This window comes from Mytilus galloprovincialis, chromosome 13 (assembly GCF_965363235.1).
Source record: "Mytilus galloprovincialis chromosome 13, xbMytGall1.hap1.1, whole genome shotgun sequence".
Classification (NCBI taxonomy): Eukaryota; Metazoa; Mollusca; class Bivalvia; order Mytilida; family Mytilidae; genus Mytilus; species Mytilus galloprovincialis.
Window position 1 is genome coordinate 56,518,020 of NC_134850.1, and position 27,334 is coordinate 56,545,353.

Genomic DNA, 27,334 nt, shown 5'->3' on the forward strand with positions numbered 1-27,334 from the left:
TAATCAAGAATATATATTTTATATATCCTGTATCAATTGCTGTTGTCAAAATTTATAAAAATTGACATTGCTTTGTATCAGTGGCTTTGCCTCACAATGTCACAAAGACACTTAGAAATGAGCAAGAGTGGCTCTTACTGACATGATGATGGAAGTGTTTAACGACCTTGACTGTCTATACGCTACAGCCTGCACACAGTCGGTCCTGCTGACATATATTTAGTTTTCGGCCTTTTATAGCTGACTGCTGTATGGGTTTGATAGTTGTTGAAAGCCGTACAGTAGACCTATAGCTGTTAATTTATGTGTCATTTGGTCTCTTGTGGAGAGTTGTCTTACAGTATTGGCTATAAATTATATCAAACTACACCTTCTTTTTTATATTCTAGTTATAATTAATAGAGTGATTAATATAAAATGCATTGCAAAAAGAATCCTTAAATCTCTAAAACAGCTCAAACCAAAATTAACCTGAAGATCTGTTATTTTTTTACATACATTTATAGGAAACACTAGAAGACGGAGCAGTGATCAGTTGATACTTGATCAGTTACTGGCAAATAGGACAGTTATAAATGATGGCACGGAAGATGAATTGGTATGTTAACCAATCCTATTAACTGTTAGAAAATGTAATTTATAATGCTTTACGTACCTGGTATATCATGTACAGTAAATCAATTACAGTAAATTAAAGAAATCTCATGTTTAAAAGCAGTTTTGAAACTTATACAGGGATGAACATGTACCTATCTAGGTATCTTCTCAAAGATTTTTATTCAAAGAATTGACCTTTTTTTCCTTGAATGCTACGAATGTACATGATTCAGAACACAACATATACATGTATATTGATTGATTGTTTGTAACACTACTTTTACACTATTGGCCTATTTTGTGGCAATCAGATTTTATACACGGAGGAAGCCCACAGAGAAACAGGCTGAGAACCTTCGACTGGAAAACTAAAATTCATAATCACTGTAAGATTGAAGTCAAATGCACCTGCCACATGGGAGATTCATAACCTCAGTGTTGACATGCTAGTGATACAATAGTCATATATACTGCTGAGACCATTGACCACCAAGGCCTGTACATTACATATGCATGCATTTCACTTTAGTAATCTATAGTTTCAGAACTTCATTGTGATTTTAACAAATGCAATTGTTATTTTAGCTTTGCTATGGTTACTGCTACAGCCAATGGAGAGTTATTGTGTTCCCCTTTTTGGTCCTCTTTACTGGTGGATTTATCCTATTATTGATGTCATGGAAACCTCAACTTCAATGTTACCTTAGAAAAAAGAAATGTTCTTTGCAATCAGCTGATCATATACTTGTACAGGTACTGTAACAATGTTTAGCTTTAAATTTTGCTTTTGAAATCTCATTACTTTCATAAAAATATGCACTTTTGGTTCTGTGATTATATATATAGCCATAAAATGACAGGATTATTGTAAAATGGCAAAATATACACTACTTTACGTGCAAATGCTTAGAAATGCCTTATGATAGGAATATGAAGGTTTATGACCATTAATATATATTACATTGGTGAAATTGCACCATTGATATATTACACTTTGAAATTGTGACCCATTCCAGTGGCACGTCTGTGTATACCTTTAGAAAGGAAGATACCTATACTTAGTGTTGTTCCGATGATCGGAATAAGTCGGAAATCAGTTGGTTTGGCCTCACGATGTCGATAATCGATTGGGATTTTGTTCAATCGATTGTCGCTATAGTTTCCGGACTTTTTGCGTATCAACTTCCGGTCCGTTTGCGGTTTGAATTTTATTTGCTCAGTCAAACAAATTGCAACGAAAATCTGAGAACGAAAAATATCAGTCGATGACAATAACAATGTCAAACATCCTATAATTAAAGACAAAACCATTTTTTCCCCTTTAAAACGTGACAAAAGTATTGACTATATATATATACAGATTGATCTTTAAAATAAATAACTTTGCATGAAATACTCTCTCAATACCGGATACTTGTTACTTGAGAGCGTACATGAAATCCTTCAGATTTTAGACAAAATAATTTCTTTACTTCATTAGAGCGTGTCGCAAATTGCCTTTTATTAATGTTTTATCCATTAGTAGCGTCAAAAGCGTCATATTCCTTCCCAAATTGCTTGTCAAACGTCGTTTATTTTTGTAAATTTTCTGAAATTTGTCCGCCATTGAAATACATTAGAATCACGGTTTGGATACGGTTCAACTATGTAATAATTCCGCATTTTTGCATTTATAAGTTCAGACGCTCGAATGACACAATTGACAGAAAAATGATGATCATAAAAGTGAGAAAAAAAAGCATTCTACACGAATTAACAGACATTGGCTGGATCCTCTTTGTTTACTGTATATATTTCAATGCAAATGCATTGTTTTATTTTTATACGACCGCAAAATTTGAAAAATTTTTCGTCGTATATTGCTATCACGTTGGCGTCGTCGTCGTCGTCGTCGTCGTCCGGCGTCCGAATACTTTTAGTTTTCGCACTCTAACTTTAGTAAAAGTGAATGGAAATCTATGAAATTTTAACACAAGGTTTATGACCACAAAAGGAAGGTTGGTATTGATTTTGGGAGTTTTGGTCCCAACATTTTAGGAATTAGGGGCCAAAAAGGGCCCAAATAAGCATTTTCTTGGTGTTCGCATTATAACTTTAGTTTAAGTTAATAGAAATCTATGAAATTTTGACACAAGGTTTATGACCACAAAAGAACGGTTGGGATTGATTTTGGGAGTTTAGGTTTCAACAGTTTAGGAATTAGGGGCCAAAAAAGGGCCCAAATAAGCATTATTCTTGGTTTTCGCACAATAACTTTAGTTTAAGTAAATAGAAATCAATGAAATTTAAACACAATGTTAATGACTACAAAAGGAAGGTTGGTATTGATTTTGGGAGTTTAGGTCCCAACAGTTTAGGAATTAGGGGCCAAAAAGGGACCCAAATAAGCATTTTTCTTGGTTTTCGCACCATAACGTTAGTATAAGTAAATAGAAATCTATGAAATTTAAACACAAGGTTTATGACCATAAAAGGAAGGTTGGTATTGATTTTGGGAGTTTTGGTCCCAACAGAATAAGGGGCCCAAAGGGTCCAAAATTAAACTTTGTTTGATTTCATCAAAATTGAATAATTGGGGTTCTTTGATATGCCGAATCTAACTGTCATGACTGTGTATGTAGATTCTTAACTTTTGGTCCCGTTTTCAAATTGGTCTACATTAAGGTCCAAAGGGTCCAAAATTAAACTTAGTTTGATTTTGACAAAAAATGAATCAGTTAGGTTCTTTGATATGCTGAATCTAAAAATGTACTTAGATTCTTGATTATTGGCCCAGTTTTCAAGTTGGTCCAAATCGGGGTCCAAAATTAAACTTTGTTTGATTTCATCAAAAATTGAATAAATGGGGTTCTTTGATATACCAAATCTAACTGTGTATGTAGATTCTTCATTTTTGGTCCTGTTTTCAAATTGGTCTACACTAAAGTCCAAAGGGTCCAAAATTAAACTTAGTCTGATTTCAACAAAAATTGAAATCTTGGGGTTCTTTGATATGCTGAATCCAAAAATGTACTTAGATTTTTTATTATGGGCCCAGTTTTCAAGTTGGTCCAAATCAGGATCTAAAATTATTATATTAAGTATTGTGCAATAGCAAGTCTTTTCAATTGCACAGTATTGCGCAATGGCAAGAAATATCTAATTGCACAATATTGTGAAATAGCAAATTTTTTTTTAATTAGAGTTATCTTTCTTTGTCCAGAATAGTAAGCAAGAAATATCTAATTGCAAAATATTGTGCAATAGCAAGATTTTTTTTTAATTGGAGTTATCTTTCTTTGTCCAGAATCAACTTAAATCTTTGTTATATACAATATACAATGTATATTCACTTTTTACTACCAACTGATAAATTATAATAAATAACATTCAGTGATAACAAGCAGTTTTTTTTACCTCTTAATATTTTATGATGTATTTAAATGAGTAGTTATTGTTGCAAACTCCATTAGAAATTTTAATTGAGATTAGTTTTGGAATAAGGGAAAGGGGGATGTGATTAAAAAAATTGGGTTCAATTTTTCTCATTTGAAATTTCATAAATAAAAAAGAAAATTTCTTCAAACATTTTTATGCCCCACCTACGATAGTAGAGGGGCATTATGTTTTCTGGTCTGTGCGTCCGTCCGTCCGTCCGTCTGTCCGTTCGTTCGTCCGTCCGTTCGTCCGTCCGTCTGTCCCGCTTCAGGTTAAAGTTTTTGGTCAAGGTAGTTTTTGATGAAGTTTAAGTCCAATCGACTTCAAACTTAGTACACATGTCCCGTATGATATGATCTTTCTAATTTTAATGCCAAATTAGAGTTTTTACCCCAATTTCACGGTCCACTGAACATGGAAAATGATAGTGCGAGTGGGGCATTCGTGTACTGAGGACACATTCTTGTTTTGAGAGGATTAATATTCAACAGCATAGTGAATTGCTCTAAGAGAAAACAAAAATTTTAAGTTCATTAGAACACATTCATTCTGTGTCAGAAACCTATGCTGTGTCAACTATTTAATCACAATCCAAATTTAGAGCTGAATCCAGCTTGAATGTTGTGTCCATACTTGCCCCAACCGTTCAGGGTTCAACCTCTGCGGTCGTATAAAGCTATGCCCTGCGGAGCATCTGGTTTCTGTTAATCTTAAATTTCTTAAAGTAAAATACTTTATATATATCTTTTCTTAATGTGAAACATTTAAATGTTTATACTGCTAAGTTATTGAAATTATAATGTGGGTTACACCATTGAAATTTAGAAAAGTTAGTGTCACTCTTGGTAATTAATGTTGTAATTATGAGATAAAATATGTTCAATCTGAATCTGGATTCTAATTAATTCATTTTTATAATTGCTAAATAAAATATGAAAAGGAAACAGAAGATCAAATATTAACATATAAAACTCTGCAATGAAATGGAATATACACATTAGACATGACCAATGAGACTAAAATGCATGATTTCATTTAAAAAAAGGGCAAAGTATTCTGATGCGATTATAACCGATAGTCGCTTGGTTGCTGTCAAACGATTGTAATAGATAATCGGTTGGTAATTTCAACCGATTATCCAACACTACCTATACTGCATATTTCATGTATTTTACTTATTTCTTTTAACCATTTTTTTTCAGGATACTTTCCATAATTGTCATGTCTGTGAAATAAAAGTAATAAACTTTGCTGCTGGCATGTAAGTATAATAGAAGAGCTGAGAAATTCAAGAATGATTGTTTTTTTTTATATTTCATTTTGACTGAATATGCTAAAAGAACAACAGAAATTTCGAATGCATTTGAATTGCTGAAAACTTTAGGATAGAATTGGGTTTTGCCTTTATTGATCAATGGCATGGTGCAATTGAATGACCATTGTAGCCTTAATGTATAACATAAAACCATAATCTCTGGAAAAAAACTAAGAACTACCATTACCTAACATGCCTATAAATTCTTCTCAGTATGAACTTAAATCAATCATATACTGATGTTGGTGCTGCTGAATTTTAGCTATTTGTTATCATGGATGTTTTTTTTTTTTTTTTTTAAAGATAAATGTATTGGCTATAGCTTGTATTTAATATTAAAAGACTGAACAAAAATGTGAGATTGATTATTGTAATATCAGTAAGAGCTTTATAAGGATATATGTATCAGACAATGTCAGATATCAGAATGCATCAGATATCAGAATGCAAGTTCTTCATTTAACAGTAATGCATCAAACCTATATGATACTCATGTTATTTATATAGCATATTTCTGTCTGTAATTTTGTCATGTATAAAACAACAATAATTTCATATGAAAGGTTAATTGTATAATTCATACAACTGAAGAAAAAAAATTATAATTTGTTTTTTAATTTAAATGCCATTTTTTGCTGAAGGACTTAAATTTTGATCATGATTTAAATTGGAGAGAAAATTATAAACTTAAAAAAGAAACCCCCTCACCTTATATTTTGTAAATATTTATTTATTTGTTCTAACAAAAGGTTAATCATATAGATACTAGTATTGACAGTTAACTAGATAAAGACGATAATGGATAGACATTTAATTTCAATACTTAATGACTAAGAATAATATATGATGTAACAGCTGGCTATAGACGTCAAATAGCTATTTGGAAAAAGGATTATATAAATCTTCATAACAAACAGTCTTGATTGATTCATGTATGTTACTTGGTTTTCATAAAGTTTTATCGTTACTTTTATTTATCATGTTTATATATGAAATCATGTATTTGCACAAACAAATACTCTTATTTTTTCATTCTAATTTGATTGAAAAATTAGTAAATCATATAAGGAACATCTACATGTATTTATTTTGCTTTCTTCATTTACAGATCTTACTAAATGATAATAACCCCTAAACTGTGACAAATAATTTATGAATATTGATATGTAAGAGTGTGACACACTTTACCTTATATTTTATAAATACATCCTCTTCAAGGCTTTAAAGACATAAGAGTTAACAAGTCTTAAACAAATGATGAAAACAGAAGTATATGTTTTAAATTAGTTAATAAAAGATATTGATTAGTCAATGCTCATAGAAATATTTGATAAGTATATATAAGGTCCTTTTAATTTTTTAGCTCACCTGGCCCAAAGGGCCAAGTGAGCTTTTCTCAGCACTTGGCGTCCGGCGTCCGGCGTCCGTCGTCTGTCGTCCGTCGTCTGGCGTCGTTAACTTTTACAAAAATCTTCTCCTCTGAAACTACTGGGCCAAATTTAACCAAACTTGGCCACAATCATCATTGGGGTATCTAGTTTAAAAAATGTGTCCGGTGACCCGGTCAACCAACCAAGATGGCCGCCATGGCTAAAAATAGAACATAGGGGTAAAATGCAGTTTTTGGCTTATAACTCAAAAACCAAAGCATTTAGAGCAAATCTGACATGGGGTAAAATTGTTCATCAGGTCAAGATCTATCTGCCCTGAAATTTTCAGATGAATCGGACAACCCGTTGTTGGGTTGCTGCCCCTGAATTGGTAATTTTAAGGAAATTTTACTGTTTTTGGTTATTATCTTGAATATTATTATAGATAGAGATAAACTGTAAACAGCAATAATGTTCAGCAAAGTAAGATTTACAAATAAGTCAACCTGACCCAAATGGTCAGTTGACCCCTTTAGGAGTTATTGCCCTTTATAGTCAATTTTTAACCATTTTTCGTAAATCTTTGTTATCTTTTAGAAAAATCTTCTCCTCTGAAACTACTGGGCCAAATTAAACCAAACTTGGCCACAATCATCATTGGGGTATCTAGTTTAAAAAATGTGTCCGGTGACCCGGCCAACTAACCAAGATGGCCACCACGGCTAAAAATAGAACATAGGGGTAAAATGCAGTTTTTGGCTTATAACTCAAAAACTAAAGCATTTAGAGCAAATCTGACATGGGGGTAAAATTGTTTATAGGGTCAAGATCTATCTGCCCTGAAATTTTCAGATGAATCGGACAACCTGATGTTGGGTTGCTGCCCCTGAATTGGTAATTTTAAGGAAATTTTGCTGTTCTTGGTTATTATCTTGAACATTATTATAGATAGAGATAAACTGTAAACAGCAATAATGTTAAGCAAAGTAAGATTAACAAATAAGTCTACATGACCGAAATGGTCAGTTGACCCCTTTAGGAGTTATTGCCCTTTATAGTCAATTTTTAACCATTTTTCGTAAATCTTAGTAATCTTTTAGAAAAATCTTCTCCTCTGAAACTACTGTGCCAAATTTAACCAAACTTAGCCATAATCATCATTGGGTATCTAGTTAAAAAAATGTGTCCGGTAACTTGGCCAACAAACCAAGATGGCCACCTTGGTTAAAAATAGAACAGGGGGGTAAAATGCAGTTTTTGGCTTATAACTCAAAAACCAAAGCATTAAGAGCAAATCTGAGAGGAAGTAAAATTGTTGATCAGGTCATGATCTATCTGCCCTGAAATTTTCAGATGAATCGGATAATCGGTTGTTAGGTTGCTGCCCCTGAATTGGTAATTTTGAGGAAATTTTGCTGTTTTTTTGTTGTTATCTTGAATATTATTATAGATAGAGATAAACTGTAAACAGCAATAATGTACAGCAAAGTAAGAACTAAAAATAAGTCAGTCTGACCAAAATATTCAATTGATCCCCTAAGGAGTTATTGCCCTTCATAGACAATTTTTAACAATTTTCTTAAAATTTGAAGATTTTCAATAACATTTTCCACAGAAAGTACTGTTATAGATAGAGATAATTGTAAGCAGCAAGAATGTTTAGTAAAGTAAGATCTACAAACACATCACCATCACCAAAACACAATTTTGTCATGAATCCATCTGTGTCCATTGTTTAATATTCACATGGACCAAGGTGAGCGACACAGGCTCTTTAGAGCCTCTAGTTATTCCCTATCTAGGGACATTATTTTTTTTTTCGGTCTGTGTGTCCTTTAGTTCCTCTGTGACTTTTCAACCTTCCATTCAATCGTTCCTCCCTTTATTCGCTTTAAGTTAAAGTTTTTGGTTAAAGTTTTTGGACAAGGTAGTATTTTGATGAAGTTGAAGTCCAATCAACTTGAAACTTAGTACACATGTTCCCTATGATAAGATATTTCCAATTTTAATTCCAAATTAGAGTTTTTACCCCAATTTTGAAGTCCACTGAACATAGAAAATGATAGTGCGAGTGGGGCATCTGTGCACTATCAAAACATTCTTGTTGATCCATTGATCTGGTTTTTCTATTATCATATTTTTAGGTCCAATTGTTCATATAGTTGGTCATGATTTTCTGTATTTCATTGGGCTACTCATGTAGCCTAAGAAGTTAAATTGAGAAAACCACTTGGGAGTTGTCAAATTTATAAAATGTTGTTTTCATTGTTCTTATGACAGTCCAAGTGATGTTGGGTTGAGCCAGCCAGTGCCGCCTGCAGATGATACCAGTTCAGAATCAAGTGAATCTAGTGACAAAGCCTTACTGGTAGAGAAAAGAAAGGTAAAACTAAAAAAATGCATTTAATCATGGAATATTTATTTATACTTTTACTGAAAATATTTGGTTTTCTTCTTTTCATCATTGATAAGTCGTAAATATGAAAATGAGGAAAAATGGTTTGATTTTAAATGAGACAACTATCTTCCTGAATAAATAAATAAAATAAATAAATAATCTTTATTTTAAGAGGATGATCCCATTAGTTAAAACTAATCTTCCTGAGAGTCCTCAAAATAATAATAACATATTTATAAGTACATAGAGTATTATAAAGTTATATTATACACAATATACAATTGTATTTAGATAATAATGAAAAAGCATATTAATTTGCACAATTGATGAAAAATTTGTAACATTTTGTTTTTAAAAGCTATGGACAAGGAATTATACAACTACAGGACACTGTACTTTCAGTCTTCAACAATGTGCAAAACCCATACCATATAATAAGTTATAGAATTGCCTCTGTGCAAGACAATTTTCAACGCTACAAATACAGATTTTTTTTGGCAAAAAACAATAAATGAAAAAATAAATAGATATGACAGTGAGCAACCAATGACAACCCCTGAATAACAGTTTCCTAACTTACTCATATAATAACTTTATGAATGCAGTCTTTATTTTGTTCTGTGGGGACCATGTAAAACAACTCAAATTTACATATGGATGAATACTTTTATGCTTGTGAATTAATTACAACTGAGAAAAGGAGCTGTGTGGATATTAAATACTTTACTAAAAGCATGTTCAAAGAATGTTATTAAAAATCTTGTCACCCTGAAGAGTTACTTACCCTTCAAATTTTTTTTTTGAATTTTTTTTGCTGCTTTTTCTCATAGATAGAAAAACCTTACACTAAGATAAATATTAACTTTCTTACACATAGGAAGTGTGTTAATTTTTATGATGTAAAACTGGAATCATAGTTAGCAATCGTAGTGTTGTACATATTTTCAATAAGATACGTGCAGAAACAGATAGGTTATGAATAGAACCATATTTTTACAGACATTAAAAATAATATTCTTAATGAAATATTTATTTTTAGAAAGGAGGTGGCCCTATTGGTTCATGGATTGCTAAATATAATAAATTTTCTGACAGCCAGTCTTTTACCAGTTTTAAGGTTAAAAACACTGTAGTCTAGATCTCTAGTGAAATTGTATCCATTGCATGGGTTAACTCCCTTGTTGTCTAATTTATATCAATTAATATCACCTTGTTTCATTTTTCTTTTACTAAATACATTTTGCTGTGACAACAAGCTTTCTATATCACTAATACACCTCTGAATAATATCAATTAGCATTATATATCAATTAGCAAGATTATTGCTAACAAATGTGGTATACATGGTACAGACAAGCTCTTGAATGTGTATCTTGTATTAAACTTTCTTTTTGATATTAATCTGGGGATTGGTTGCTTTAACAGTTACACTATCTTTTTATTTATGCTTTCTCTAACTTTTATATATTGATATGACATATGCAAATAAGAATATTAGTGTAGACACATTTGTGGAGGTAAAATGTTGCTGATTTCCCTTCAGAAGTGTTTTTGTTTGGTCACAGGAGTGAAACATAGCAATCCTACATAAATTCTCTCATAAGCATTATCAACATTTCGGGTTTATGATGAACAGACAGTATCATCAGTATCTAGAATAAAACTTTGAAAATGTTTATTGAGTATTTTTAAGATCGCCATAATTTTTGTTTATTTTACTGGATTTTTATTGATAGACAGACTTAAAGTTTTAAGAACTCAAAACAAACATCTAAATATAATGCTTGAAATAATTCATTAAACTGTTTACAATGTTCATGCTGATCTATTCACAGGATGAGAGGGACTTGTTTAGTGGGTCAGATAAATAAAGGCAACAGTAGTATACCGCTGTTCAAAACTCTTAAATCCATGGACAAAAAACTAAATCGGGGTAACAAACTAAAACCGAGGGAAACACATTAAATATAAGAGGAGAACAACGACACAACACTAAAATGTAACACACACAGAAACGGACCAAGCATCAGACAAGGCGGTCACTATCCTATATTAAACACCATAGGATAGCGATAGCCATTGACAGTAAAACCACGTCTGACCCACTGTGATCTGTTCTGATGTTGTTTTTTTTTATTATCATTGTTCATTTTATTATACTTAGTAGTGCATATTTTATTCAAAAACCTACAATTCTATAATTTCTTTCCTTTAGATGAACTATAGTACTATTAACTGTAAACAGGTAATGGTAACATTACTTTTATATCAAGTCTCCCAATTATAAACCCCCCTAGAATTCATTCAGCAAAAGTATATCAGCTTATTATTCCCCTTAAATAAATACATAACGTAGTATAGTATACAAGGTTTTGCTTGAATTGTCTCCAAGAAAAAGTAGAAATAGAAGTACTTTCTTTCGCTTTAAAGATTTTTATTTTTAAGCCTTCCTTTTAAAGTTCTTTCTTCAATACATTGTATACCACAGTTACTGATTAAGTGGTGGAGTTAGTCTTAAACCTATCAAAACCCTCCAAAAAATGTATTTAATCATCTCCCCAATGGTTTTGTGTACACCCAGTAGTATATTAAATAGGTTATTAGATAGTATATTGTTGTTTGGAGATTTGTATTAGTTAAGATTCATCTAGTATATTGAACAACATTGCTTATAAATCAAATATGTCATCTCTGTGAAAACAAGGAGATGTGGAATAAGGAACAAGAATACATACTGGTAGTCATAATCACAAAACTTTTCTACAGCTACAGGAACTCTAGATAAAATTCAAGTTACAGTAAAAAGAACTTATTTAAAATTACTAATACTGTTACTTCTGAAACTTTTGCAAAGTTTTTATTCTTGAAAAAATTCAAATGAGATAAATGTTGCACAAGAATACAAATTTGCATATTATTTAGGCTCATTTTAATTTCCGACGAGGTGAACACAAAGAAAAATATTTCAGAAAATGATAACAAACCCTTACAAAAATATTAAAAAAAAACAAAAAACAGGTGGATACAATAGTCCTCTACAACCTTTCTTGTCTTGTAACTGTGACTTTGTTACTATATTTATAATGTATATTTGATGTATGTGAAAAAACTGCTAACAAATACACTGCTTTAGTAACATTGCTTTCACACATTTATATTATTGGTTAGAATTAAATGCTTCTTATAGATGAGAAAATACATTCCATTTGATATGTATTTCAAAGTTCAATGGCCAAGGCACTTACAAGCAAATATTAAGGCAACTTAGTCAATTGAATTATGTGAGATTATGAATGGATCTGTATTGCACTGCCCATGTGCTTTTATGTAGGATAGAATATATATATATTGTAATATTTTGCTTGTTTTAAATTTAGAATAAAAAAAGACGGAAAATATATAGATCTTTAATATAAATCATGATCCATACATTCATGAATTCATTCACTCCTATATGTAATCATATATTTTTGGCCTGTACATTTTAGTGTTCTCATTTCTTTTTATACCAATCTTCTTGCTTATAATGTAATGTTGCTTATATTTCAGAGTGACAGTGATTTGAAATATTTTGATTATCAACATATCAGGTACATATGGGACCAAGGAGCAAGGAACTTCAATAAGTTGTTGTAAGTTTGATGTTAGAGATGGTCTGAACTATAAAATGTTTATTAGATAGCGTCAAGTCTTTAGTCAGATACCATTATCAACAATTTTAAGTTGATAATATTTTTGTTTGATTGTAATTGAATATTAGAAAATGTACTGAAATTATCATGTTTTCAAAAAAAAATTCAAATCAGTTTGCACAATATGATTAAAATTAGAGAACCACTAGAATTTGAAAGTATCTAAAACAAATTGGCCAACAAAGTAGATGACAAAAAAGCACCAAAGATAAAAGAAATAATGAACTGATTAAATGCTGAGTTCACACGTAATTCAAATTCGATTCGCATTAAATAATTCGAAATAGTTTAATTCGCATTCGAACGTTTAACGTCCTAGTATCAATTCTAATTCGAATTGGAATGCACGTCAAATTGGCTTAACTGTCCTAACGACATCAACTTTTAATTCAGATAACAAAAACGTATTTCTAATACGAATTAGTTAATGCGAATTAGTTAATTCGAATTAGCCAATTCGAATCAATTCGAATTAAAAAAGAAGAGTATGTGAACGTGATTAGCGAATTCGATTTGCATTCGATTGGAATTCAATTAGAATTAAAGGTACGTGTGAACAAGGCACAACTTTAATTTTAATCAGTTACAGTCTAAGTTAGCAAATTTTAACACATTGCTTTTTTTCGACAGAGATTTGTCAACCAATGTATCGTGCATTTCTATAACAGAAGATTTCCAGGGATTTACATCGAAAGAACAAGAACAAAAGTAAGTGTAAATGGAACGTGTCTATACAGAATCCTGCATACATAACAGAAACCTCACATAATTGTACTTTCTATAATGGAAAAGTCTGTTTTATCTAGGTCCTTGAGAAACTTTTTAAAAGTAAACCCCTTTATAAACAACTAGAAACCTTACTCAATGGTACCTTATACAGCTTCTATAATGGAAAAATCTGTCTTATTTTGATACACAGAAAACTTATTTAAACTGAACTCTGCTAAAACATAAACAATCAGAAACCTTCATGATGAAGAAATCTGTCTTATTTCAATTCTCGAAAAAAGTTTTCTACACTAAAGTCTGCATACAGTAGACTATTTAAAATGAAACCGTCCATACACCATAAACTTGTATAAATCGAACCCTGCATACAGTAAACATGTCTATATCAAACCCTCCATACACCAGAAACTTGTAGAAACTGAATCCTTCCTATAGTTTATGATATTTTGTAGGAGATTGGTGTATGGTGAAAATGTTATAAGTTACTGACTTTGTTATATTTTGTAGGAGATTGGTGTATGGTGACAATGTTATAGATGTAGATGTGAAATCCTATGGTAAACTTTTCATGGAAGAAGTAAGTAAAAATACCTTTAGGTACATTTAAAATCATTAAGTAAAGTTCAAGAGCAGAAAAGCACTCAACTCTGGAATATTGATACTGTTTATGATATGAAGACTTGTGAAGGGTTATAAAGTATGAGATAAGATTTGTACTGGTGATTAAAATTTAGATTATGCAAGTCAAGTTACTCAAGATTTTGAAAAATCGGGGCCATGAAACTCCTATTTATCCTAGTTTCCTGGCTTCGACAGAAAAATTAGTTTGCTTAAATATGCAAAAGGGATGAGATACAAGTTATTCAAACTTATAAAGTCTTCTCATATGCGGACAAACAAAGAAAGTGGCAGGGTTAACCTGGCACAGTGGTGTAAAAATACAATATTAGAACTATTTGTTAAAATTAGTAAGAAAGGTCTTGTCTTATCAGATCAGTAGTAAGTACTTAAACAAAAAGACAAAAAAAAAATAAAGTTCTTATCTAACAGTACTACTGTGGATGTTATAGAAAGTGTTCATGTGGATATGGTGTATGCCCTTATATTTTACAGTTGTGGATGTTTTGCTTGTAAGAGAGCTGTCTACATTCTTGTGTCATGTTTTTTTTGTTGCCATATATTATATCATGTATTATAGAAAAACAAAGGATATGGTTATTCACCCACATATATAATATCATGCTGTTTCTGTTACAGGTGATCAACCCCTTCTACATCTTCCAGATTTGCAGTATTATATTATGGAGTTGTGATTCGTATTATATATATGCTTCATGTATAGCCTTCATCTCACTAGTATCTATTGCTGTGTCATTGTATGAAACCAAAAGGGTAAGTAGAATAGAGGTTTCAGTATTATTTTAACTAATTATAATCGGGGAAAGCAAATATTTTCACACTATAAAATTTCTGAAAAGCAATGAAATTTTACACCATCTTTACAAACACTTAAGGATGTACACCTCTGAGGAGGCAAAAATTTCTAGAATTAAACCTTTTTTTTCTAAATCTGATTTTTGGGTTTATATGACTGTAAGAAACTAATTGGCGAAGAAAAAAATATATGGTGGTGCACTTCTTTTTCTGCTACGGCCATTTGAAAGTACACACATTTGATGATTTTCCCATTTTTCATCAATTTTTACCCATTTTTGGGATATTATTGTGAAAAAAATCACAGTTCCACAATTAAACTTTTTTTGATACTCTCAATAAAGATGAAGTGGACCAATCAGAATAAATTCAACTAAAAACAACTATAGGTAGGTGTTAATACAAGAAAGTTTTATCATATTTTGATGCTTTTTCGTGTCAAATTTACCATGTTGTCAATTTTGTAAATTTGTGATTTTTGTCAGTTTAAAGAACAAAATGCATATTATTTCAACTTCTTTGTAATAAATGATTGGAAAAAATACATATCTAAGAAATTTGAATAGAAAAAGTTATATGGGATGTTCATGTTTCTGGTAAAATCATTTTTTGGGGAAGACGGCTTCAAGCCGTCAATCCCCAATGGGGTTGACCAGAGTGACATTCCCTCACATCATTCATTTTGTTTTTATAGTGTGAAAAACCCCCAACAAATCTTACTGAAAATGATGAGATGGGGAGACACAAATGAATAAATTGACTTTAAACACTTTTTTACACATTTCCCTTATGTTTCTCTCAAAATTATCGTATATTGAGCTCTCCTTTACACTATTTACGTTTCTTTTACAATCCAGAAAAATCAGTATGACGAGATATTCTAAATATATCCAACCTACATTATATTTTATAGTGACGTCATTGTTGGAATGTCACACTACGCATAAGCAGGGATATCCTTCACTGGTTATTTAAATCGTTCTCAAAGATTGTGCACTTATTAAAAAATAGTATTTGTTAAATTTAAACATAATGATGTTTGCTGTAGATGATTCAAACATCAACATGCAATACTTTAATTTGTAGGTCAACAACTTTCAAAGTAAACAGGAAGTCCGAGGGGCTACATGAGATCGGGGAGAGAAACGATCTTTTCCATTTTTTTCTGTAAAACTCTGTTTTGAGAATCTTCCTCCAATTCAGGAGCACCTCAATTTTTGAGCTAATTATCCATTAAAATAAACACTTAAAATGTGACATTTAGTATATGATAAGTAGTCTTCCATTAAAACTAAATTTTGTGTACCAACATAATCATTGTAATAGTTACAAAAAAATTACAAATGTTGCATTTTGTAGTTTAAACCTATTTATTCATGAAATTTTACAAATATTTCAAAATGTAGGATTTGGAAACAAGCTTCACACAGTTTACATCAATCATATTGCTATTTTTATTAGTACCTGTATCCCTGTGATGAGAGATGTAAATGGGAACTTTATCAATGGAAATTTAAAACTGAATAGATTTTTCAGTCCTAACTTTCTTAAGAAATAAATTAAAAATCTGTACTGTCACAAAAAAAGGAAAATGGCCCTAGCCTGCAGTTCAGTCATACACTATTAAGATTTCAAAAATAATTGTAGTTGTTGTTAAATGACAGAATTCAACTAGTTGAATTTTAGATAATTAACTATCAACTTTAATTGAATGTTTAGATTTAGAAGATGCAGATCTCTTCCATTGGTCTAAATTGAATCCTAAACTAAAGAAACGAAATCACATTAAACAACAATTGATTCCAATAGTGTCAACCTTCCACATGTTCTAGCTGTTGTTTTTTTTCATTCTTTATATGAAGATTATCAAAAGATAACCCCCCCCCCCCTTCCCCCCAAAAAAAAACATGAAATAGAAACAAGAGCCATCTTTCCCCTCAGAGCTTTTCAGCTCTTTAATTGTACCCCTCACCTATTTTCTCAAAATTTTGACTGAAAAGACTGACTAGATAAGTAATAAATTTCGAAAATTGATTACTCAAAATTAAAACTACTTATTGGAAATACACAATCTTTTCACAGAGTTAAGTTTGATTATGATATTTATCAAATTCATTGCTATTTTCCACTTGCAACACATGATGACATGTTTTGGAAATAATTTCAGAACGAGATTTCAATGAAACTGAATAAGACTGAAATGTCAGAAGAATACATCCTTAAACGAAAGTCATAAAATCCTTCAAATTAAAAAAAATAAAGAATTACTTGCATGGCTTAGATGTGGAAATAGACTTTCTTTTAAAAGAAAATAATTTATTTATCCAAGTCTTCCCATAGTCTTATTAGCTGACAGCATTTCTGTATGCAGTAACCTTAGCTTATAGCCATGAAACCTGTTATTAGAACTTCTACAATTGCACAGTGCAAGTTAAAATGGAAAATCATGATTGAGAAAAAGTTAACAAACATGGAAGAAAGATAGTATTATCTAAATTTCAAAGAAAACAAAAGAAAAACATCGAAAAGATAAAAAACTAAAAAACAAAAAAGTGAATATTGCTTCATCCCCCACTTCCAAAACACATACTCCATGATTCTGTGTTGATGTTTACCAAGGTCAACAAAACCTGAAAGTTAAGGATAAAAAATCACTGCTCAAAATACTTTTGTTGATTATGATTGTACATTATGAATTGGTAATAAATGTAAAAACAAAACCAAGCTCAGAGATTTTAGATAGTTTAGTATTTATCTATACATTGGTTCAATAATTTTCCTAACACTATAATCACCAGAAACCTGTTTTATGTATTTTAAAAATGTGATGTCAGTTATGAATAATTTATGTGTGTTGTGTGAACTGTTATACACTTTTTTTTGTGAACCAAGTGAAACCTTCCCGCACTGTCATTTCCTCTAGATCTTGGTCAAGGTATTTAAATTTTTGTCAAGTCTATTGTCTCCTTGAATGAATACATTTAGCTCTTGTTGTGTACTTTATTGACTGGGACTTTTAAACTTCTTCTGAGAGAAATTCATTACTCATTGATTATTTTATTTGAGTATACCTACTTAGTTTATTTCTCCATTTCAGCAAAGTATAACCTTACATAATATGGTAGCTTTCTCATCATCGACAATCAGTGTTTGTAGAGGTGGAACAGGTAAGAGATATTCCCATTACTTGAAAGTGGAAGGTTAGAATAGGACTTCTGAAATCCCCTCCCAAACCAACATACTTTTTCAATTAATTTTTACGTATGTCAAATCAATAAACTTTTCAATAGATCAATTGGTCTAACAGTCATAAATGACCTTTGGACTGTCGTTCAGAAATAAAATTCTCCTTGCTTCCCTCACACACTTAAATGGAATAGCTTCAAGATGAATTAATTTGGACAAACCTGAAAAATATCTTGGATAACAATTTAGTGGAAATCAAGAAAGTTTGTTTATATAAGACAAGAAATGGGGTATATTCCACAAACTGAAGGATGAAATGGTAAAGAAATTAAGTGGTCATAGAAAATATGTTTCAACAATAGACAACTGTCTGTCTTGTTTATCAAGCTGGTTAAAGTCTATTGTCCTTTTTGTATCATTACCACTAAAAAAAACAGGAGAAATACATTTACGCACATAATAGACTTTCAATATGCCCAACTGATCATCTGATGTATCAGGTTAAGAACACTATAAAAGAATAATTTGTTAATTAAATTGCAGTTTACTTCTTTAAATGATTTTGTAGTATATTCTGTTAAGAAAAGGTCACCAATTCCAATCTTTCAACAATTGTATCTCTTATTACCATTAATCAAAATCATTATTCATAATCAAAAAGGAGGTTAACCAGGCAATAGTAAATGAATTGAATGAAATATATATTTACAGCATATGAGGATGTTCCTGTTAGTCATTTAGTTCCTGGTGATCTTATATCTATACCACATAATGGTTGTACTATGACTTGTGATGCAGTTCTCACAGCAGGAACATGTATCGTCAACGAAAGCATGCTGACAGGTATGGTATTTGTGATGTTTGACAGAAATTGATTTTGTTTGACATCAAACTTCTTTAACATGTAATAACCATTTGTTTAACACAAAGTATGTTTTATTTTAAAATAAATAGAAGTTGGTAACGTAAATACATAAATTATTGCAAGTTTTTTCTTTATTTGAATAATGTGGCTGGTTGGCTATCGAAATAATAAAAAACTCACATTCTTATATCTTTTACCTATTTTCCTGATACATGTATTGCAATATTCAACTCACACTTTTGCATTTTCTTATTTTTTTGTGTCCCTCAGGAAAGAGTTGACACCACAGAAGGTGCAGACCATATGACATCAACAAGTCAAATGTTGCCAACTCTAAAAACAATTTTCACAGATTGCAAGCCAAATTAAATTCTTTGTCAGTACTAGTTCATCTCTAAGTCAACACATTTTTGTAATGTTTCTTTAATAAAAAAATACATGTTTCTGTTGTCTTTATTATTTCAGGAGAAAGTGTTCCTGTCACTAAAACACAGTTGTCACATCAAGAGGATTCAGAAGTATATTCTGCAGACCTACATAAACGCCACACATTGTTTTCTGGGACCAAAGTTTTACAGACCAGATATTATGGTCATGCCAAAGTCACAGCTGTTGTTGTTAGAACAGGTAATATTTATAAACATTTACACATAAACATTCTGGGAGCAGAAATTTTTAAGAAAAACACGTTATGATCAGACATAGTAACAGCTATTGTTGTTGGATGGTTGATATTATAAGAATATTCAGAACCGTAGCCAGGAATTTCCAAAGGAGGGTTATTTGGACTCATGAACTCGACTTTAACAGTCACAATTTGAAAAGAACGTTGACTTTAACAGTGCTTATTTGGTTTCAAGGAGGGGGTTCGTCCTAACCCCCCAAACCCCCCTGGCTATGGGTATGATATATTTATTATTTAAATAAGCTTAGATTATGCTGAACAATATTCAATATAAATACCTATATATTTTTCTTCCCACCCTGAATGGTCTGGTTTTAAATTTCCGTTATGTTGATATAACATGAAAATCATTAAAGCGCATACATTTTACATCGTAAGGGAGCAGATAGTCATTGCTAGATATAGAACAACTCTTTGGATTTTTTTTTTCAATACCTTTCAAGTTCATTTCCAAATTGTTTTATTCAACCAAAACTGATGCGCCTTTATGTAAACCAAATTAACATAATGCCTATTGAAATATAAATCTGATATCTTTGATGGTTTTTTTGATGTAGCTGTTTATGTACAGTCAGGGGACTTACTTGAATAAGTGATTTTCTAAATCTCTGATTCAAGTAACCTTATTTCCATAAAGGTGAGAAGTTAGAGTTGTCTTTCTTTAATAATCACCTATTTAAGTAGTGCAAATTAATCACTAGAAGAAGTGATTTAATTTTATTGTAGCTTTAAATATAGAATACTAATGATCTAGGGACTAATTATGTTTCTAGACTTATCAGAACCAACATCTGTGTTGTCTAGGATGACCAGGTCATTTCAGGTGATGACCTTGTACTGAATCTAGGATAATGACATAAAAATCACTTGTTTAAGTATCAGACCTCAATTTCCTTCCCAAAAATCACTGCTTTAAGTATCATTCTTTTAATAACCCCCACTAATTTCAACACCTCCGAAAAGTGAAATTTTTATCGCGAACAGTAGAATTTTATTACATAATCTGAAAGATGAAACCTTGAACTTCACAGGAATAATACCCCCACTAATGGGAAAAATCTTTTAAGAAAGTATCAGTTCATTATGTAAAGCCATTATTATAGTATTTTTTCAACTAAAATAGAATTTTCAGCTGAATGATAGCATCAAAGTCGTAAAACCTTGCTACTTAAAAGAAGCAAAAAGTTCATTTTTTTTTTTTAAATTTTACTAATTAAAAGATATTATTTAAACCTATGTGTTTAAAATTTTGAAAAAACTACAAAATCCCAATTTGTGACAAAACCTCGAATATGCTACTCAAATAAGTGATTTAAAAATCACTTATTTCAGTAAGTCCCCTGACTGATGTATGCCCATTGAATCAAAATTAAGCTGCCCTTGAAATGTATGAACATGTTTGGGATCGGTCAGACACCTACCTCCTGCTTTCTGATTCTTTGAAATATCTGTGGGCTTTGCTTATTACCATAATGATTAAAATTGGATGTTTTAATGATATTTTATAGGTTTTAAAACTGCCAAAGGAGAGTTAGTGAGAGGAATTCTGTACCCCAAACCTCTAGGATTTAAATTTTACCAGGATGCTATGAAGTTTGTGTTGTTTCTGAGTGCTATAGCTTTGATGGGAATGACATATAGTGTTGTAATACTAGTCAGGAAAGGAGTAAGTAGCTTAATAGTGAATAGATGATATAAGATAGTTTTTGTCGAGCCTGCAACTTTTGTTGCAGAAAGCTCGACATAGGGATAGTGATCCGGCGGCGGCGGCTACGGCGGCGGTGGCGGCGGTGTTAGCTCACTTCTTCAAAGCTTTATATTTTAGAAGGTGGAAGACCTGGATGCTTCATACTTTGTATATAGATGCTTCATGTTTCAAAGTTTCTGTCAGTCACATGTCCAATAACCTTGACCTCATTTTCATGGTTCAGTGACTACTTGAAAAAAAAGTTCAAATTTTTTGTAATGTTGAATTCTCTCTTATTATAAGTAATAGGATAACTATATTTGATATGTGCGTACCTTGCAAGGTCCTCATGTCTGTCAGACAGTTTTCACTTGACCTCGATCTCATTTCATGGATCAGTGCACAAGGTTAAGTTTTGGTGGTCAAGTCCATATCTCAGATACTATAAGCAATAGGGCTAGCATAATCAGTCTATGGAAGGACTGTAAGGTGTACATATCCAACTGGCAGGTGTCATCTGACCTTGACCTCATTTTCATGGTTCAGTGGTTATAGTTAAATTTTTGTGTTTTGGTCTGTTTTTCTCATACTATATGCAATAGGTCTACTATATTTGTTGTATGGAATGATTGTAAGCTATACATGTCTAGCGGGCAGATGTCATGTGACCTTGACCTCATTTTCATGGTTCAGTGGTCAAAGTTAAGTTTTTGAGTTTTGGTCTTTTTATCTAATACTATATGCCATAGGTCAACTATATTTGGTGTATGGAAATATTTTATGATCTTTATGTCAGTCGCGCAGGTTTTATTTGACAGTGACCTCATTTTCACGGTTCATTGCACAGTGTTAAGTTTTTGTGTTTTGGTCTATTTTTCTTAAACTATCAGTAATGGGTCAACTATATATGTTGTATAGAAGCATTGTTAGCTGTATTTGTCTGCCTGGCATGGTTCATCTGACCTTGACCTCATTTTCAAGGTTCATTGGTCTTTGTTTAGTTATCTTGGTTAATGTTAAGTTAATGTGACAGTTGTAATAAAGCTTAGCTTTATACTTAGGACTATCAACATCACGGGGGGGTAACTTCGATATTTTCTTGGTAGGGGTGTGCCATTTTTGCCTCAAAAAACGTACCCATTTTAATATAACATTCACTGAAATTTAGTACCTATAGTTATATAAATATTTAAGAAAGAATGACCTATACTTATATACAATATTTAAAATATGACCCATGCTTATATAAGCACTAACTCACCGGGGTTCATTTGGGAACTTATTTAAAAGCACTTTGTTTGAAAGGTGAACTTTCAAATGAATTGATTTAATTTAATATAATAATTGACCATTAATAATGTATGATTCTCAATAGCATATTTATATATGATATGTAGATCATACCCCGAATCAATATATAGTTATCAAACGTAAATGCATTTTAATATAAGATGTCATTAAAAAGGAGGGTCATTTTTATATAAAATCTCGCAAAATTATGACCCATATTTTTGGCACATCCCCGTATACCCAATAATAGGAAGTTGACCCTCCGTGATCAACATAATATCAATGATTAGTATAGAAGGCGAGACATTTCAGCGTGTGCACTCTTGTATATATTCTATGTTTCTTAATCTTAACATTATTCCTTATGGTAGACTTATCTGAAAAAAAATATGATGCTTTTGCACTCATACTAAACTTTTACTACTACTTTGAAATGGAACAATTTGTAAGAAAAGGACTGGATGCTTACTATATTGAATTATCTTGGTTTTGTTGATAAAAGATTTCAAAGCTCTTGTCTAACGAATCCATTGGTGACAATCTTCACCATATTTTATGATTGAATTAATATGGAAATTCATGAAAAAGTATGTAATATTACATCAGGACTTAGTGAGAAGTTTTGGTGATATATTTCAGGTTGTGATACCAAAGATAATATTACGTGCCTTAGACATTATAACTTTGATATATTTCAGGTTGTGATACCAAAGATAATATTACGTGCCTTAGACATTATAACTTTGATATATTTCAGGTTGTGATACCAAAGATAATATTACGTGCCTTAGACATTATAACTTTGATATATTTCAGGTTGTGATACCAAAGATAATATTATGTGCCTTAGACATTATAACTTTGATATATTTCAGGTTGTGATACCAAAGATAATATTATGTGCCTTAGACATTATAACTTTGATATATTTCAGGTTGTGATACCAAAGATAATATTACGTGCCTTAGACATTATAACTGTGATAGTTCCTCCTGCCTTGCCTGCTGCCATGACGATTGGAACAGTTTATGCTCAAAATAGATTAAAAAAGACAGGAATATTTTGTATCAGTCCTCCAAGGATTAATTTTTGTGGCAGACTTGATCTCTTCTGTTTTGATAAGGTAATACTTTTTATGAAATTAATAGATGTCATATGACCTTGAACAATATTATATACTGTAGATTCATTTATTGTTCAACTATACCAATTTATGTAGATTGAAGAAAAATTGTCTTTTTGGGGGTGTTTTCGACAGTCTGTACACAAGCCCTTAGAAACAGTTCAATTGAACATTTAAATGAGTGATTAACTTTAAACCACAAATTCACAAAAATTAGTATCCCACTATATGATAATTCCAAGTATTCTGCATTGGTGTAAATGCATATGGAAGGTTATGGGTAAGACATTGATGGAAAAAATACAAACATTTATCAAAGGATGATCTGATTTAACTCAAAATAGAAGTAATTAATGGGATTAAAAATATTACTTAGTCTTTGTTCTAGACATAACCATCTTTTTGGTGGAAGAAGACATCAAGTCTTCTGAAGACCTATGGGGCTGACCATTGAGCCTCTGTATGCCGCATTCGTTTCTGTGTATTACAATTTCGTAACAACTTAGATTCCTGACACCGATTTTTACACATGATTAAGCATCTGAATCATTTAATTTGTAAATTAGGATTGAAAAACAATCACTGTCGTAAATATGACCCTTTTATTTATGTAAATTATTAGATTTCATCTCATCCACATGAACGTTATTTGTTTACTTGTAACCGGATGTTTTTACTGTAGATATTTGTATTACGCATGCGTGAATTTGGTATCGGGACAACTCGCCCTGTTTACAAGTTCGCCCTTGAAGTTACGAATTTGCAATCCTGCAGACAAGAAGATTTTGTTTTTTATAAATAAAAAGGATCTATTTCTTATTAAATTGTTGTCTTTATTCATTGTTTTCCTTTGTCATGTGAATTAGATGCCCTTCTACTTCAAATGGTTTGAATCTATTTATAAAATTATTCAAGACTCAGTTGACAAGAGCAGTACGTTGCTGTTTGGAGAATTTGATTAAACTCTAAATGCTCATAGAAAAAAAAATATAATTGAAACTGAATGTACCTCCTTCTGAATAATTTATTGCAATATAAATATAAATCCCTTTTGACAAGAGAAATCTGACTTTTGTCAGAAATATTTTTTTCACATATGCAAAGGTAATCACGTGTGGCGGCCATATTGGTTTGTTTACAACTATGTCAAGAAGCCTCTAGAACCATGACCTAAACATAAATAGTCTCTGAAAGCGTAAACTTTAAGCAATACTATTTTATCAATCATGAATATTTTCATAAATTTAAATTTGATTATTTAAAGAAATAAAATTATAACAATTACGATTTTAGATTAGAGATTCTACACAGACATGCTTTAATCTATTTATAGCCAAATTAGTTTACCTGTGTGAAAATGTAAATAATTTGTTTACTAAACAAGTAAAGACAAACTATTTATGGAAGATAATAATTTACATAAATACTTCAGGACATTTGATTGATTTTAATAAATATAGGATTTAAAAACTGCAAGTGGAAACAAATTTAATCATTAGCTACATAATCAGCTGATAATTTTTTTTTGCAAACATCGTGGTGATGTTATTGATAAAAATCACTCCATCAATCCTCCAGCCCTTTCACATATTAAGCAATAGATCTACTTATTATTGTAGAATATTCAATGAATATACATTCATCGTCTAATTGAATATATCGGGTAATCGGATATTTTTAGCTGACAATTTGGGTATCCCATTGGCCGGAGTCTACTGTACTACCATAAACATGATAAAGATAGTAAATAGTATTTTTTTCACTAATTTATTGATAATTTATTGACATAATACTGGTTGTAACATATTTTATTTTTGTATTCAGGTTGGGACTCCCCCCCCCCCCCTTTCCCCCAATTATGAGTGGTGTCCCTTAAATGAGGGACTGTCCCTAAAACAAGGGGTCATTTTACTGTTGAAAAAAAATAAAGAACATTTTTAAGATTTTTATTAAACTCAAAAGTGGGAAAATTCATTATATTTGGAACAACTTTTCTAAATGAGGGGTCAAATTAATAAAGAAGATATAAGTTTAGAAACAACAGAAAATTCTTTTGACATGTTTTGACCATTCAGTACTTAATAGATGCATAGTTCTTGGGGAAAAGTTTCATCAAATAATATGAATATAAATGACTTTTTTACAGTGGGTTGTAATGATCTTCCAGTAAGGTTACCCCTCATTTGGAGTGTTGTTCCTTAACCTGTTAAAGGTCCATCTTTGTGCATAATTCAAAATTGGAAATTTCTACAAGCATCTAATATTCTTACTCTAGAAAATAAACCCTGGTCTGCTAGCTACATGTATAATGTTTTACATTGTTATAAATAAAATATGAGAATTTGATTAAAATCGGTGAACATGAATTTGACAGCTAGTGCCCCTTTAAGAACATTTGTCATTCGTTGAACATTTAATTTCGTGGTTTAACTATACCCACGAAATCCATGAAAATTGGTATCCAACAAATAATAATGAATCCACATTATTTAAATGAGTATGCAGCTTCAGAATCTATCTGACACCTGCTTCCTGCTTGCAAGTACCTTGAATAACCAGTATATTTTTACTTAGCACAACAATGTGTGTATTCTTTTTCTTCATATCTTTAGACAGGAACACTTACAGAAGATGGATTGGATATGTCTGGTGTGTTACCTGTTAATGATCAAAGGTACTTAAGAAAAATGTAAAGATAAACAGCAACTTAACATCACAATTAAATCATGCAGTATGTAGTAACATCTGATGACTGTTGTTACCCAAACATACAACTTATCCTTATATCTATAAAGACCTTCTTGAAACATTTTATTGAAACAAAACTATTAAAAAGAGCTTGAGAAAACTGTACCAAACCTTAGAAAAGCTTTAGTTAACAGATCTTGAGGCAAGTTGTCTTAACCTGGCTTGGTGACTTCTTCATTTTAGATAATACTAGAACACACCCGCATTTACATCTTGTAAACTGTTGTAGGATGAATTTTTGTAATAAATTTTATGTCTGGAAAATTTCAGAAAAGGTATCAAAAGCCCTCTCCCTTTTTTCCAAAGTTTCCTATGTTTCCTTTCTATTAAACATGTTAAATTCTATTATTTTCACATTTCTGGCCTCAGATTACAATTATTCTTCCCCTTTGCTACAATGCATTTTTTTTTTGTAAAAGTCAAATTAAATTAAAAAATTTGCACTGCTTCCAACATCAAACATGAAATAAATATAACTGCTTATAGACCATTATCATTCTAACAAAATATGCTTTTTCCACATCTTTTACTTATTTCAATATATATGATATATGCAGCTGATATGGCCAGTAAACATTTCAAAGAAAACAGTAGACAGAATACTTAGGAAGCGTGACCCCATATAGTAATTGGGAACTATATTCCAAGACCATGAACAAAGGAAATTATTTTGATCTGAAGGCTTCTGTATACTATGAACATACCTCTATAATACCATCATAGATACCAGGATTAAATTTATGTTATAAATAAAGTGTATTTGCTATTAACTATCAATTCCAAGTTTCTTCTCTACGG

The 27,334-nt window shown here is 31.2% G+C and overlaps 1 protein-coding gene across 1 annotated transcript in view; it reads left to right on the top strand.

The window, feature by feature from the left end:
• Positions 1–505: 505 nt before the first annotated feature.
• The window catches only part of LOC143055919 (polyamine-transporting ATPase 13A3-like), a 65,827-nt gene continuing 38,998 nt past the window's right edge, over positions 506–27,334 (top strand). The window contains exons 1-15 of the mRNA XM_076228972.1: positions 506–598; positions 1,183–1,350; positions 5,217–5,275; positions 8,980–9,082; positions 10,137–10,214; positions 12,647–12,729; positions 13,420–13,497; positions 14,026–14,095; positions 14,776–14,910; positions 18,050–18,119; positions 18,850–18,981; positions 19,469–19,630; positions 21,197–21,354; positions 23,600–23,788; positions 26,401–26,462. Coding sequence (XP_076085087.1) covers positions 1,270–1,350; positions 5,217–5,275; positions 8,980–9,082; positions 10,137–10,214; positions 12,647–12,729; positions 13,420–13,497; positions 14,026–14,095; positions 14,776–14,910; positions 18,050–18,119; positions 18,850–18,981; positions 19,469–19,630; positions 21,197–21,354; positions 23,600–23,788; positions 26,401–26,462 — 1,460 coding nt within the window. The 5' untranslated portion in view covers positions 506–598; positions 1,183–1,269. The remainder of the gene's footprint in view (positions 599–1,182; positions 1,351–5,216; positions 5,276–8,979; positions 9,083–10,136; positions 10,215–12,646; positions 12,730–13,419; positions 13,498–14,025; positions 14,096–14,775; positions 14,911–18,049; positions 18,120–18,849; positions 18,982–19,468; positions 19,631–21,196; positions 21,355–23,599; positions 23,789–26,400; positions 26,463–27,334) is intronic.